Raw genomic sequence first — 16,583 nt, 5'->3', positions numbered from 1 at the left:
AAATAAAAAGGATATGAGCAGTGTCAATCAGATCATACAATGTTTGTCAAACATTGAGCTTTAGGTAAGAAATCCATCTTAATTGTCTATGTGGAGGACATCATTCTTACAGGTGATCACATTGTAGAAATTCAGAGACTCAAAGAGTTCTTGGCCAAGGAATTTGAGATTAAAGACCTTGGGACACTTAGGTACTTTCTTGGGATGGAAGTAGCCCGATCAAAAAGAGAAATTTCTGTAGCACAACGAAAGTACGTCCTAGATCTTCTTAAAGAGACAGTAATGCTTGGGAGCAAGCCTGCAGACTCACCTATGGACCCAACAATCAAACTCGGGTCCAAAATCAGTGATAAGACTGTTGATAAGGGAAGATATCAAAGACTTGTTGGAAAACTCATCTACTTGGCACATACAAGACCTGACATTAGTTTTGCAGTTAGTGTGGTGAGCCAATTTATGAATCAACCAACTGAGGAACACATGAAGGCAGTATATCACATTTTGAGATACTTAAAAATGAGTCCAGGTCAAGGATTGTCTTTTCAAAAAATGATGAAAAGAAATGTCGAGATCTTTACTGATGCTGATTGGGCAGGGTCGATAATTGACAGAAGATCTACATCAGGCTACTGTACCTATGTCTGGGGGAATTTGGTCACGTGGCACAGTAAGAAACAATTTGTGGTATCACGAAGCAGTGCAGAATCTGAATTTCGGGCACTTGCTCATGGGATATGTGAAAGAATATGGTTGAGGAAGATATTAGTTGAATTAAAATTCTTTGATAATACTCCTATGAAAGTATGGTGTGATAACTAATCAACCATCAGCATGATCAAGAATCTTGTGCATCATGACCGAACCAAACATGTGGAGATTGATTGTCATTTCATTGAGAAAAAGTTAGAAGATGGGACTATAACACTTATACACATTCCGACCAATCAATAGATAACAGACATCCTAACAAAAGCTCTATCAAAAGGGTTCTTTGATAACATCATGTCCAATCTAGGTTTACTCAACATATATGTAAACTAGATTGAGGGGGAGTTTAGAAAATGAGGGAATAATTTCTGCTTTTCTATTTTGTCCTTATGTTAATGAGCAGAATAATAGAATTGGTGAGGTGTACCCTGCCACTAATTCTGTTATTCCTTTTGCTGTCACCAACTATGTTATAGTTTTTTTGGTCAGAAATTGGTTGTAAAACCTGTATAAATCAGCCTTTGGTGCTGGAAATAATTAAGAAAAGAGGAAGAATTTCTTAGCCTCAACAAGCTTCATTCTCTTCATAAACCTTTTCTTCTTCACCTTTTTTCACAAAGCCTTCTAGTTGCTCAACATAGATTTCTTCTTGCAAAAGACCATTTAAAAATGCTGATTTAACATCCAACTGGTACACTTTCTAGCCCTTTTGTGCTGCAACAGCAAGCAGTAACCTAATGGTGTCTAGCCTGGCAATTGGTGCAAATGTGTCTGAGCAGTCCACTCCAAAAATCTGGGCGTAACTTTTGACCACAAGCCTCACCTTGTGTTTGTTGATGGAGCCATCGGCATTGAGCTTGGTTTTGAAAACCCATTTTACTCAAATGATTTTTCTATCTGGAGGTCTGTTAACAAGCTGCCATGTATTATTTTTCTCGATCATGTACAACTCCTCCTTTATTGCAACCATCCATTTTTTATTCAGTTTTGCTTCATCAACACTTGCTGGCTCACACACAAATATATTACAACTTTGATATATATCAGAGAGTAACCGAGTGCCTCTGATTGGAACATCATCTACAGCTTCATCCTCCCATTCATCTATGCCATGTTTGTCCCTTTCTTGGATGGGACAATGGATGTTCATCTCAGTTGAGATTAGATAAGATTTTTGTTTTCGGACCAATACCACTTTTCACTTTCTATAAAGTATACATCTCGGCTTATGGTTGTCTTTTTTGTTTCAGGATGAAAGATCTTGTAAGCTTTTGAAACGGTGTTGTAACCAACAAAAATTTCCTGGTATTGATCTCCTATCCAGCTTGTCACACTTCACTTCAGGAACATAAGTGAAACAAAGACTCCCAAATACTTTTAGGAAGTTCATTGTGGGTTTATAGCCGAACCATGCTTTAAATGGTGTCATATCTTTTACTACTGTGGTTGAAAGCCTATTTTGGAGAAAAACTGATGTATTTGCAACTTCTGCCTAAACAAACTTTGTTAAGTCTTTGTCATGCAGCATGCATCTTACCATTTCCATGATGAATCGATTCCTTCTTTCACTAACATCATTTTGTTATGGAGTGTACGGTGCTGTTAACTAATGTTGTATTCCTGCTTCATTACAAAAAATATTAAATTGATATGATGTATACTCAGTGTCATTATCTTACTTCAAACTTCGGATTGTGCAACCACTTTCATTTTCTACTCTTTCTTTAAACTTCCAGAATACGCTAGCAACTTCATATTCGAATTTCAAAAAGAATATCCAACACATTCTTGTTAGATCATCAATAAACATAATGCAATATAAGCTACCATTGAGAGAGGGCATCCTCATTGGACCTGCAAGATCAGTGTGTATTAGATACAATTTTTTTGTTGCTCTCCAAGTTGATTTTGGAAATGAATGCCTATGCTGCTTTCCAAATTGACACTCTTTGCAGTGGGGTAAATCACTGTCGAGAGTAGGTAAATCCCTTACCATTTGCTTCAAATTTAGCCTGAGCATTTCTTGATGATGGTAATGACCAAGCCTCTTGTGCCAAATTTCAGTCACACTTTTCTTTACTGAATAAGCTGATTCTTCATTCTTTATAGGATCCAACATAAAGCTTTTCTTGATCATTTTGATCTTGAACATGTCTTGATTTGTTGCATCTTTAATCAAGCAGTGATTGTCTTTAAAATACACTTTGAAGCCTTTCTCAATTAGCTGATTGACACTAAGCAAATTCTGGTTAATGCTAGGAACATAGAGTAAATTAGAAATTAGTTTCGTATCTATACACCCTGTGATTGAAACCATTCCTTTTCCTTTGAATGCGATGTAATCTCCATTTTCAATTCTAACCTTTGTGGATTCTATATTTCTCAGTTCTTTGAAAATATTTTTGTCATATGTCATGTGGTTTGTGATATCACTATTAACAAGCCAGCTTTTACTTGATTCACAACTTGTGAAACATGTTGCAACAAAAAGTTGGTTCTCCTCCTCCTGATCAGCAGCCTGTGCTTCCATGTTATGCTATTGAGTCTTAACTTCACAAATTACAGCTTCATGACCGGTTTGATTGCATTTGCTGCATTTTGCATGGGGTCTTCTCTAACATCGAAAAGGAGGGTGGCCTTTTTTGCCACAATGATGACATGGTGAGTGATTTCCACCAGCATTTCCACCTTTTCCTTTGCTGTTGTTAGCAGCTGCTTCACCACCAGTATTTGTCTTCTTGTTCTTCTTCTTTTTATTCTTCATATTGTCTTGATGCTTCATAGGCAAAGCTCCCTCAACTGCTTCTTCCTACCCCATGACCCTTCTCTGTTCTTGTGCTTGTAAAGCATTTAAGAGTTCTACGAGAGAGATTTTTGACAAATCCCTTGTGTTTTCTAAGGCTGTAATGGTAGCCTCAAATTTTTCACGCATTGTTACTAGCAATTTTTCAACGATCCTTGAGTCGGATAGATAAGAACCAAGAAATTTCACTTTATTGCTGATGCTTAGAAGCCTGTCAGAATACTCTTTGATCGTTTCTGACTCCATCTTCTGTAGTTCAAAATCTCTTATCAAATTCAACACTTGCATCCCTTTAATTCTCTCATCACCTTCATACTCTAATTTGAGATAATCCCAGATTGCTTTTGCTGATTTGAGCAACATGACTCGGATAAAAATTGTTGATGATACTGCTGCAAATAGGCAAGCCTTTGCCTTCAACTTCTTTGTTTTTTTTTTCTTTGTGATTTTTGATCTGCGCCATTGTGAGGTTATTTGGTAGTAGAGAAATCTCGTAATCATCTTCTACTGCTTCCCAGAGGTCCAGTGCATCCAGAAATACCTTCATCTTGACAGCCCAGATCTGATAATTTTCACCATAAAAAACAAGAGGAGTGATCGACGAGAAACTGGATTCTGAATCCATGACAGCCACTTGAAATCAATCTAAAACACTTACAGGTCCCTTAAGAAAAGATACCCTAATACCAAGTGTTGTTAGAGTGAAGTTGTAGTAGAAAAACAAACACAACTTTATGGAGAAGTTCAGTTTTTCATTGAATTCAAAACATATATTATATAGATTTGAAATTAACTAATCACTAAATTCATGATCCTAAAAATAGACCATGATCACATAATAAATCAGAAAATAATAAACTCCTAAAAGATAGGAAGCACTACTTTAAAATTTTCAAATTTAGGCACAAACAGATTTACTGATGTAGCAGTCATCCCAAACACCACTTCTAACAAAAATTAATCGGGGTTTTTTTTTTTTTTGCCTATATATAGGCTATGCTTTTTTCTATAATAGCATCACATTCAGATTGAATATAATATATATTTTTTTCAATATATATCTCTAGTTATCTTAAATTTTATATTTTTGCATTAGTAAAAACCTCTTATCTTTAGTTTATTTCTTACAACTGGTATCAGAGGCTGGTTCGAGGATAGGTGTTAGGAAAGTAGTGATTTACATTCGTGAAAGAAGTATTTTTTAATTAATGGCTTTAGGTGTTTGCGCAAGTATGGTGGAGACAATGGTTCCTATATTTTTTGGAGAAAATTATGATGTATGGAAGATAAAAATGCGAATGTTGCTACGATCACAAGGGTTGTGGGATATAGTTGAGAATGGTTATTCTCAATTTGTTGCTGGGCATCAACTAGCACCAGTAGAAATAAAGAAGTTGGAGGAAGATTAGATGGAGGATGTCAGAGCCTTGTTTCTCATACAACAAGGTGTTGCAGAGAGTTTGCTCTCTCAGATAATTGTTGCAACTGGATCGAAAGAAGCATGGGATATATTGTAAGAAAAGTTTTAGGAATCCGCAAAGGTGATAGCCATAAAGTTTTAGACCTTGCGCATACAATTTTAAAATTTACAAATGAAGAAGTCAGAAAAAATAAAAGAGTATTTCTCGAAGTTGATCGAGATCGTGAACCAAATGCATAATTTTGGTGAAGAAATTGTTGATCAAATGGTAGTAAAAAAAATTTTAATTAGCTTAACTGAAAAATATGAATATATTGTTGCAGCAGTTAAAGAGTCGAAAGATTTATCTACTCTTACAATTCAACAATTGATGAGTTTGTTGGAGTCGCACGAGGCAAGAAAATTACAAAGTGTGAGCAACTCTATTGAAAGTGCTTTTAGCACTAGTTTTAGAACTCAAACTTCTTTGACAAATCAAAGAAATTATCAGAAAAAAGGTGGACAAAATATGAAGAAGCAGCAAAATCAAACTGAAGGAGAAGTAGGTTCAAGTTCAAATATGTGGTGTGACATGTATAAGAAATCAAATCATAGTACGTCGAGATGTTGGAAGAAGAAACGTTGCAACAAATGCAAACAACACGGTCATATCGCTAGATACTGCAGAAACAGAAGTCAAGTTCATGATCGCGCAAATTTCATAGAAAAAAATGAGAATTCTAAAAATATTTTCTTCACGTGTCATGCTGCAATAGAAGAAAATGATGATATTTGGTATCTGGATAGTGGCTGCACAAACCACATAACAGGTAATCAAAAATTATTCAAAGATATAGATACGTCATATGAAACCAAGGTACGTATGGGAAATTGTCATCTGGTTCAAGCTAAAGGCAAAGGCAGTATTGCAATGCAAACTAAGATGAGACCTAAATTTCTTCGAGTTGTGCTATTAGTCCAAGATCTAAAGCAGAATCTGCTGAGTATAGGACAACTTTACAAAATGGTTATGCAATTTATTTTGAAGATGGAGATTACAAAATGTTCAATAACGCAAATAACAATTATTTACTTGCCAAAGTTAAAATGGAGAAGTCCAAAAATTTTCTGCTGCAAATAAAATATGCTTTAGAAATGACATTACGAACTGAGGTAGCTGACTGCTCAAATTTATGGCATAAAAGGTACGGTCATCTCAACTATAATGCTCTAAAGCTATTAAGAGTTAAAAATATGGTTCAAGGTCTATCATTTATCAACACAAATTCGAGCACATGTGAAGGATCCATCTCTGTAAGTAGTATCAAGCATCTTTTCCATATGGAGTATCTTGGCGAGCACGTGTACTACTTGAACTGGTACATACTGACATATGCAAAAAGATGCAAATACCTTCACAAGGCCAAAATTAGTATTTTCTAATTTTAATTGATGATTATTCAAGGATGGCATTGATATATTTTTTAAAAGAAAAATCAAATGCCTTTGAAGTGTTCAGGAAATTTAAAGCCATTGTGAAAAATTAAAGCGATCGTAAAATTAAAATTTTATGAAGTGATCCAGGTGGTGAGTTTACCTCAAAGAACTTCGATAATTTTTGTGAAGAACGCAGTATTCGGAGACAGTTGACAGTAGCATATACTCCTCAATAAAATGGTGTCACTAAGAGAAGGAATCGCATAATTGTCGAGATGGCTAGATCGATATTGAAGAAGAAAAATATGCCTAACACTTTTTGGGCAGAAGCAGTAAATACAACAGTTTATATATTAAACAGGAGTCCAACAAAATCTATTCCAAATCGAACTCCAATTGAAGCATGGAGTGGTGTCAAGCCAATGATTAGTCATATGAAGATTTTTGGTTGTATATGTTATGCTCATGTACCAATCAAAAATAGATCAAAGTTTGATAACAAAAGGGAAAGATGTATTTTTGCAGGCTATACTAACGGTATAAAAGGGTATAGATTGTATAGTTTAGAAAAGAAGAAGTTGATGATTAGCATCTCAGAATTGGGAAGACGAGAAGGTTTAAGAAAATCAGTCATCTCTCATTATTATCTCATTTGGAGGACAAACTACTCAAGATAGCACTTCAAGACAAAATGAGCCTAGTTCAAGCTCAACTTCTAGTCCAAGTTCAAGTCTGAGTTCTAGTAAAAATGCCAGAAAAGAGTCGACTACTCTAGAGTCAGCTCTAAGAAGAGTAAGAAGTCTAGTAAAAATTTATGAGTCATGTAATTTCTCGCTAGTTGAGCCACAAAATTTCGAAGAAGTTGAGAAGCAACAATATTGGGTAAAAGCCATGTAAGATGAAATTCATATGATAGAAAAAAATAATACTTGAGAGCTAATAGATCAACCAGAAGATCGTGCAGTGATCAATGTTAAATGAATTTATAAGATAAAATTGAATTCAAATGGCTCAATTCAGAAGTATAAATCAAGACTCGTGACAAAAGGCTTTAAGCAAAAGTATGGCATAAACTATTATGAGACTTATGCACCTACAGCAAGGTTAGAGACAATTAAAACTATTATTGCTTTGACAGCTCAAAAAGGATGGCAATTGCATCAACTTAATATTAAATTAAACTTCTTGAATAGTTATCTAAGCGAATACATTTATGTTGAACAACCAGAAAAATTTCTAGTTGAAAGGGGAGAAAACAGAATATACAAACTAAAGATAGCGTTATACGGCCTAAAGCAAGAACCAAGAGCATGGTATATTGAGATAAACAAGTATTTCACGCATAAAGAATTTTAAAAAAGCAAGAGCAAGCCGACTTTAGATGTCAAGAAAATAAGTACTAATATTCTAATTGTCTCATTATATGTTGATGATTTAATTTACACAGGTAACAATAAGACAATGCTCTGAGAATTCAAAAAAGATATGATGGAGACATATGAGATGAGTGATTTCGACTTCCTGCATTATTTTTTGGGTATAAAAGTATGCTAATGTGATACAGGCGTCTTTATATCAAATAAAAAATATGAAGAAAATATTTTGAAGAAATTTAATATGTAAGATTGCAAATCAGTTACAACTCCCCTAATGGTCAATGAAAAGCTAAGAAAAGACGATGGAGCAAAGATGGCAGATGAAACCACCTACAGGAGTTTAGTTGTAAGTTTTTTATATTTGACTGTAACATGACCAGACATCATGTTTGCTGCTAGTCTATTATAAAGATTCATGAACAGTCCGAATCAACTAAATTCACATTTGCAAAGAGAGTGCTCAAATATATTAAAGGTACAACAGATTATGGCTTATGGTATAGACCAGTAGAAAACTCAGTTGATTAGCTGCATAGATAGCAATTTGGCTAGATATGTTGATGACATGAAAAGTACATCAGGAAATGCTTTTTCACTTGGAACTAGTCTTTGTTTATGGTCATCAAAGAAGCGGAGTGTAGTGGCATTATCATCAGCTAAAGCTGAGTACGTAGCAGCAGCACATGCCGTCACACAAGTAGTCTAGTTAAAACAGATTCTAGAAGATATTAGTGAGAAGTAAGAAGAACCAACAACAATATTCAGTGACCGTAAGTCAGCAATTTCAATTAGTGAAAATCCAGTTAGTCATGACGCAACCAAACATTTTGCTATCAAGTATCATTAAATTTGGGAAGCTGTCGAGCACCAAGAGGTACAACTCAAATTTTGTAGGATGGATCTTCAGCTTGCTGATATCTTCACAGAAGTATTGATCAAAGAAAAGTTCATACACAATCGGAATCTGATCGACATGTCAAAGAAAAAAAATTAAAAGGGGGAGATTGTTAGAATTAATTTATTTTATTAAATTGTTAGTTACAGAAAAATTAAAATGAGTGGTTATGAAAAATTAAAACAAATAACAAAAAATTAAATAGTAAAAGTTAAATAGCAGAACTTAATAGTAATTAAATAAAATAAATGGACGGTTACCAATAGAAAAATTAATAAGTGGTTTTTTGCTGCCTATATATAGGCTATGTTTTTGTTTGTAACAACATCTTATTCAGATTGAATATAATATATTTTCTGTTTTCAATATATCTTTTTAATTATCTTAAATTTTATATTTTTGCATATGTAAAAACCTCTTATCTTCAATTTATTTCTAATAAAATTTCGATAAACATGAGCATCAACTTGTTCTTCTCCATCTTCAACACTAAAATTTTGATTAGTTACCATTGGAGTTTCCATCAAATTGTAATCTTACAACTTAAACTTATTAAGAAGATTCTTTGCATATTTTTATTGACAAATAAAAAATCTTAGATCACTTTGATGTGTTTGTAGTCTCAAAAAATAGTTCATCAAACTCAAATAAGTCATATCAAACTCTTCAATCATAAGTTTTTTGAAATCAGCCAATAATGAAGGACTATTGCTAATATAGATTAAATCATCGCCATAAAGGCAAACAATAAATACCTCATCAACTCCTTTGAAATCTATTGCTGCTGAAATTCCCCTTGGAGCTTTCTTATGGCCATACAAAGCCTTTTTAAATTTGCTAAAGCATCAAACCTCTCTTCACCGGAATTTAAATCTACTTCACTAGATAGAACAAAGAGAAAATCTTCCTAAGCCTAAACTTGCCGTGGAAGGTTTGGAACCCTAATTTATTTAATTTAATACCGGAGCATATCTTTCTCGGAAAGTAGTAAACGAGGGAACGGAACTCATCGACTTAGAGGAAAGAGAGAATATTGACTTCGGAAAGCAGGCACATAGAGGCGAGTCAAGGGAAAAACTGTCAGCTAGACTAAAGAGGAAGGAGACTAACAACCAGATTGACTAAAGGCATTGGCTTACAGCTAAACTAGTGCTGAAAGGATCGGAGTTGAAAATTGTTTGACTGACTAGATCGACTAAAAGGTTTCAAGTAAGGGAGCCAGAGAAAGAGCGGATCTTGTTGCATCGGATCTAAAGGATCGGAACTCTTCTGCTGCAGCAGAAGAGTTCGCAGAAGAAGCTGCGTTGGATGCTTCCTCAACAAGGAGCTAAACCTTCTTTCTTTGCAAGGGGATCTCCCTTTTCTGCCAGATCTTTAGCAAGAAGGAGAAGAGGGGAAAGGTTCACTATAGGACTAGGACGAGGGGGGTAACAGAATAGCACAGAAGCAAAAGAGAAAGGAGTGGGATGAATCTGAGAAAAGGAACGAATCTGAGTTCGAAGATACGACTAGGAACTCAAAGTCGAGGTTTGAAGAAGATGCTCACAGGATTGGCAATGAAGCTCAGTCTGAGTCTGATTCTTCTGAGTGAAGAACTCCCATAAATAGTTCATTTCTTAACTATTGAACTTGCGTTAAGTATGAGAAGCTAAGGCGAGGGGCATAAAGTAGTACCTAGAGTAGGAGTTCAGTCTTGGAGTTCAGAGTTGGAGATGAAAGCTTTTGTAAGATGTCAATTTCAGTAGATGAATTTGCAAGGGAATCTTCTTCAAGCAGAGGTGCGGAGATACTCGACTAAGCAGTCGTTTCCCTCAACAGAAACCTGTTTCATCACAGTCTTATAGGAGAACTCGACTAAGCTAAACAGTTACAGAGTTTCATTCAAAGAGCTGACATTGCGGTTCTCTTTCGACTTCAGGTTGCAGGAGAGTATGGGAGCTGGCTATACTAATAAGTAGTTTAGCTTCCCTACCCTATTTTATAGGTGCGTTGACAAAGGAAGGGTGTAACCCAACAAAACAAGGAAGGGACACATTGTTAGAAGGACACATTGCCACTCTTACCATTACTGAAAGCAAGGTTAGCATCTTACCTTCTTCTTTGTTTCCGTTCTTTTCTCCCCAGCTAAGCTAATTGAATACCAGCTTCTGAGTGGAAAAGAGAAGAGCTGCAAGATCAGCTACAAGACCAGATACCAGAGAATCAACCAAAACTGGGGAATCAACAAAAGAAGCAGAAGAAAGAAGCTCGACCAGGGGTTTCAAACTAAACTGATTGAATAGAAGTTATGAGGGCTTTCCCACCTCAACAGGAAGAGAATGAGGTAGCTCAGCATGACGCTCAGTAGCAGCGAGAGAGGAGGCATTGGCTCTACTAAAGGAGAAGCTCAATCATACACCCCCTCTCTTCGATCTATCTTCCGGCTAAGGTAAGGAAAGCGGGGAATCTACTAAACGAATAAGTGCAGGATTTAAGGCTTATATTCACTTCTTTAAAGCATCAAGTAAGTCAACTTTCTTTTCTTTGCAAGGCAATCTTCTGACCTTACAGTCCTTCGAGTCCGGTTATCCTCTCTATCTAAATAAAGCCCTTCCCAGAGGAGAAGCGGAAGCTCCAGGATTAGTATGTCCTGGATTCCTAGATTCATTCTCGTCCTGATCCATTATGGAATTTTCGAAATCTACAAAAACATTAACGGAGAGGGCTCGTAACGATCTTCTCAAGGATCACAAGGTGCTGAAGTGGTAGGAAAGGAGGGGGATCCGTAGGTTTTTGTGAAAGGGATGCTCTTATCATGTTATTGTTGAAAAGAAAAACCAAATTGCTCTATTTAATTCGATTCATCCACACTTCCATCCATTCTTTATAGAGGAAGGCTAACTGCTTGCTGGCTGGGAGCTGTATGAGCGGTAACGTCCACGTACGGTTCTGTGAGAAGGGCGGTGGATAGTTAAGTTACTGCCGCCGTTTACCTTACTCTCGTCTTCAATGGGGTCTGCTCTTTTTTTTTTGGGAGAGTATGCCAATATGATCTTAATGAGGTGCGGAGCTTTGCATCTGACATTCGTTGGGCTTCCCTCTTCGGGAAACTGCGTCCCAGCGTTTTTGTGCAATAAACCCCTCTGGCTGAAGACTAGTGGTAGGTGGTCCCACGGAGCTTTCGGAGAAGGGTAGCCTAGTGTGTAAGCACAACAATGAACCACGGCGAACCCTCAGACGACCTATCTAAGATTAGAGGAGAGATCCTCAGTAGTGATGACCCTTTCACTCTTCCATGGACTGATACATGTACCGAATGCTGATACGGGAAAGTTGACTCCTGGGTCTGGAAGCTGGGGGGGTCATTTCGAGAAATTCTTTCTTTCTCGTCCACTCAGGGGGGTGCGGACACACCTGCGCGGATTACAGGTGACGGTTACAAGAATGGCGGGGAAGTGAACAGTACCCGACGACATTCAGGGATGGATGTAGACCCATCGGGCAGGGATAATCATTCTAGTCCTGGAAGAGGTGGCGACCATTCTCAAGAACCTAAAAGACTGAGCTTAGGGAAGCCCTATGAGTCACTGAAACGATGGCGGGGGGGCCCTTGATTCTCAATAAAGGGAGCAAAAAACGAGCTTTGCCCCCCTTTACAATATGAAGAAAGAAATAAGGGTCGAAGTTTAGACCGCTCATAGTAGTTCTACCTTTAGAAAAGATCATGAAAGAGGCGATCAGAATTGTACTCGAATCCATTTACGATCCCTACCAGGCAATATCTACCTACACAAGCTCGATCAGGAGATAGGGAGGATCCGATAGAAGTACGAAATTCTGATTGTTCAGAGAATCAGATCGGTTCTATTAAGGATAGGTCGTATTGATGACCAAGAAAACTTTGAAGAAGAAGCAAGCTTCAACGCTCCCCAAGACAACAGAGCCATCATTGTGGGGAGGGTAAAGAGCATCCAATGCAAAGCGGCCTTTCATTCCCTTGTTTCGTCGTGGCACACCCCCCCCACAAGCACCCTTCGGCTCAGGGGGGACCAGAAAACGCCTTTCGTTTTCCCCCCTTCGTCGGCCCTTGCCGTCTTCCTTAACAAGCCCTCGAGCCTCCTTTGCACCGCCTTCCTCATAGAAGCCGACGGGTTGACCCCGAAGGCCGAATTCTATGGTAGAGAAGGCTGTAATCCAAATTTGGCCATGAGAGACCTTATTAAGTATTGCAAAAGAAAGGGCCTGCTGATAGAGCTGGGCGGGGAGGCTAAACTAGTTATTAGGTCAGAGAGAAGCCTGGCCCGTAAGTTGGCCCCCTTAAAAACCCATTACTTAATAAGGATTTGTTACGTGCGATATGCCGACGACTTACTACTGGAAATCGTGGGTGCCGTAGAGCTTCTCATAGAAATACAAAAACGTATCGCCCACTTCCTACAATCCGGCCTGATCCTTTGGGTAGGCTCTGCAGGATCAACAACAATAGCTGCACGGAGTACGGTAGAATTCCTCGGTACGGTCATTCAGGAAGTCCCTCCGAGGACGACTCCCATACCATTTTTACGAGAGCTGGAGAAGCGTCTGCGGGTAAAGCACCGTATCCATATAACTGTTTGCCACCTACATTCCGCCATCCATTCCAAGTTTAGGAACCTAGGTGATAGTAACCCGATCAAACAGCTGACGAAGGGGATGAGCAAAACAGGGAGTCTACTGGACGAGGTTTAACTAGTGGAGACTCTTGGAATAACTGGAGTCAGAAGTCCCCAGGTGAGCGTATTATGTGGGACCGTCAAGCACATCCAGCAAGGATCAAGGGGGATCTCGTTGTTGCATAGCTTAAGTAGGAGCAAGGCACCATCGGACGTTCAACAGGCAGTCTCACGATCGGGCATGAGTGTCCGGAAGTTGTCATTGTATACTCCCACAGGTCAGAAGGCGGCGGGGGAAGGAGGAGGACACTGGGCGGGATCTATCAACAGCGAATTCCCCATACAAATAGAGGCGCCTGTCAAAAAGATACTCCGAAGGCTTCGGGATCAAGGTCTCATTAGCCAAAGAAGACCCTGGCCAATCCACGTGGCCTGCTTGACGAATGTCAGTGACAGAGACATCGTAAATTGGTCCGTGGGCATCGCGATAAGTCCTCTATCCTACTACAGGTGCTGCGATAACCTTTACCAAGTCCGAACGATTATCGACCACCAGAACCGCTAGTCTGCAATATTCACCCTAGCCCACAAGCACAAATCCTCGGTGCAGAATATAATCCCAAAGTACTCCAAAGACTCAAAAATAGTAAATCAAGAAGGAGGAAAGACCCTTGCAGAGTTCCCCAACAGCATAGAGCTTGGGAAGCTCAGACCCGATCAAGATCTGAACAACAAGGAGCACTCAACTGCTAGTCTAGTCTAATAGTCGTTTTTTTCTATTAGTTGCGATGCGAATAGGCGTTTACTTATGAGATTTGTTGAGTAGGCTTGTGTTAGTTGTCTGCTATAAGATAGCGAGTTTTGGGGCTTTCGACATAAAAAAGCCTATCCGGCTTGGCTTCGATATCGTTCATGACTTATATTATAGTCGGCCCAGAAGTTCGCTTCCGGTGACTAGCTTCTACTGCTAGCGCTTGGACTTGGAAGCAAGCTATAGCTAACTTGAATCAATCAATGAATGAATGAAAAGGCCTTCCGAGGGGGGTTGGTTCGAGGACCCGTTGGTCAAAGGAAAGGGGAGGTCCTGATTTCGGGACGGAGCCGTATGACGCGAGAGTCACGTACGGTTCCTTTGAGAAGGGTGTGATACCACCACCTATCAGGCCCGACGAGCGGTCCACGGAGCTGCATCCCTGCTCACCTGGTCCATGCACATTGCTCTCTCCAGGAGGTTGGCCGCCTATCCTAGATCTTCCCATTTTCAAGAAGATCCCGGGCTCGATCTGGTTTAGTATCAAGGTGATTCTGTTTCCGTTCCTATATATATGGGTCCACACAGCATTTCCACGATATCGTTATGATCAATTAATGGGACTTGGCCGGAAAGTGTTCTTGCCTCTATCATTTGCTCGGGTAGTCACCGTATCTGGTGTTTTAGTAACCTTTCAATGGCTCCCTTAATTATGTGCGAGGAATTTCCCTATTGAGGAATAGGAAGCGAGCTAGTCCCCGAAAATGCCCGTTCGTTTGTCGTTGGGGCTCAAAATCTTCCTTGCTCGTTCTTAGGTCTTTGATTTCATTTTTCTTTTCGCCGTCTTATTTCACTCACTAATTTATGTAATTCATTTCTGTTTTATGAATAGTTGGTTGTGTTGGATGATTGATGGGTAATTTTTTTATTTGAATATGAAAAAAGATTATTGGGTGATGTAAGCTTCATTTAAAGTTTTTCGGCTTGAAACGAGCTTCAAAAAGGGTTGCATTCTTGTTTATCCGTTCAGGTTTTCTTCATTTATTGTTCCATTCATCTATACTATGTGATTTCTGGCTTCTGTTAGATTTGAACATTTCTTTATTTTGCTTTCTTTATATTGAAAAGGAGTCAGCTTTCTTCGCACTCATGAAACAACCAGAAGGTGGAGGGGGATTAGTTAATTGAACACCTACATCGCAAGAAGTGAGTCAAACCGAACAAGAAGAGAGCAAGACCACTTCACGATCCCTTAGTAGAGTAAGACAATAGATTAGACTAGAGGCCCTTAAAAGCTTTATATTTTAGTAAATTCTATATTTTTCTCTTTATCCATCTTATTCCATGAGTCTTTCCATTACGAGTCTTTTCTCTGTAAGTATGATTGTCTTGATGTTTGCTTCTTGAAATTGAAAGGTTTGGTTTTTCTCTTTCTACGTTCTTTAGTACTTTTTGTTTGTCAAAACAGCGGTGGCATTCCTCCTTGACTTTGAATTTACATACAACCTCATGACCTGGAAACTCCCTATTTTTCAGTATAGATCATAGTTGGATCAAACTCGTCCCGCTCGTTATTCCCCCAACGATTGGATTGAGATTTCCATTTCGAAATCTTCTCCATCTGAAAGAAGTTGTTCTATAGGGGCCCCCCGGGTCTCCAAGAGTTCTACTTCTAAGGCGTCCACTGGGGTCCAAAATGAGTTGGCTTCTTCTTCGCCACAAGATCTAAGTGAGGACTTTACTAAGATTTTTCGTTTTATGCAAGATCAGATAGAGGAAATAGGAGCGGACTTGCCATGTAGCTGGTCTCTCTAAGAGTTTACCCGGATGGTGATTGGGGAAGAGGAGGTGCTAGACCCTTTTTATCTAGCTTATGTCTACTCTGACCTTTTAGAGTGTGGATTTCATAGTTGGTATTGGGAGTAGGCTTTTAATTATATAACTTGAATTTATGGGTTAATCTAAATATAGATATAGCATCTTAGTTCAAATGTTTTCTAATTGTATTTCTTTTTTTTTCTATTTTGATGTCCGAGGGCCCCCGTTATGTAGTTTTTTTTTTTGAATAAAGAATAAATGAGACAGAGTGGGTGGGCGGGTCTCTTCTCATTGGGCCCGCTTGGATTTATATAGTGGCGCACGCCAGTGAGGTTTTTTTTTCCTTCTTGGGTGTAGTGGGTATGCGCCTTCATTTCCATGCTCAGTATCCAATATGCGTTATCATTACACCTTAATGCAATTCAGTATTAGACCATGAAGGAATGAATTCAAGAGTGAATAGCTGCGGCACATAGGGAATATGAAACTCAATTACGTATCACCCGAAAGGCTTACCAAAAAAGGTTGAAGCTGTCACAACATTTGTCACATCTGTCTGTATCAGATCGTTGCCCTCCTCATCTTTTGAGTGCCTCTTCAAAGTCTTCTCTTTTTTAGGGTCTTTCTATTTATACCGGCAATAAGTCTCTCAAATAGGCCTTTTGGGCCGGATCTCTCATAGGTAAACTGAAAAATGTACAAGAGCTCCGGTAAGGCTCGCATAGGCTATGGCTCTTTGCTCCTCTCCAAACTGTCTTTTATACT

At 38.5% G+C, this 16,583-nt stretch overlaps 1 protein-coding gene and 1 pseudogene across 1 annotated transcript; one reads left to right on the top strand and one right to left on the bottom strand.

The window, feature by feature from the left end:
• Window positions 1-2,383: 2,383 nt before the first annotated feature.
• LOC110811442 (retrovirus-related Pol polyprotein from transposon TNT 1-94) lies at window positions 2,384-3,238 on the bottom strand. Its single transcript, XM_088218399.1, has one exon. It carries the CDS (start codon window positions 3,236-3,238, stop codon window positions 2,384-2,386), a length of 855 nt encoding a protein of 284 aa, XP_088074525.1.
• Window positions 3,239-11,264: 8,026 nt separating this feature from the next.
• On the top strand, window positions 11,265-14,012 carry LOC110811456 (uncharacterized; annotated as a pseudogene).
• The last annotated feature ends 2,571 nt before the right edge of the window (window positions 14,013-16,583 follow it).

Source organism: Carica papaya, chromosome 4 (assembly GCF_054855325.1).
Source record: "Carica papaya isolate Zhongbai chromosome 4, ASM5485532v1, whole genome shotgun sequence".
In the NCBI taxonomy this organism is placed as follows: domain Eukaryota; kingdom Viridiplantae; phylum Streptophyta; class Magnoliopsida; order Brassicales; family Caricaceae; genus Carica; species Carica papaya.
The sequence above is the reverse complement of the archived record's forward strand: the minus strand, read 5'-3'. Positions and strand labels throughout refer to the sequence as shown.

What these genes read in the sequence shown, in the direction of transcription:
- LOC110811442 (XM_088218399.1), bottom strand. Translation starts at nt 3,238, where the DNA reads ATGGAAGCACAGGCTGCTGATCAGGAGGAGGAGAACCAACTTTTTGTT.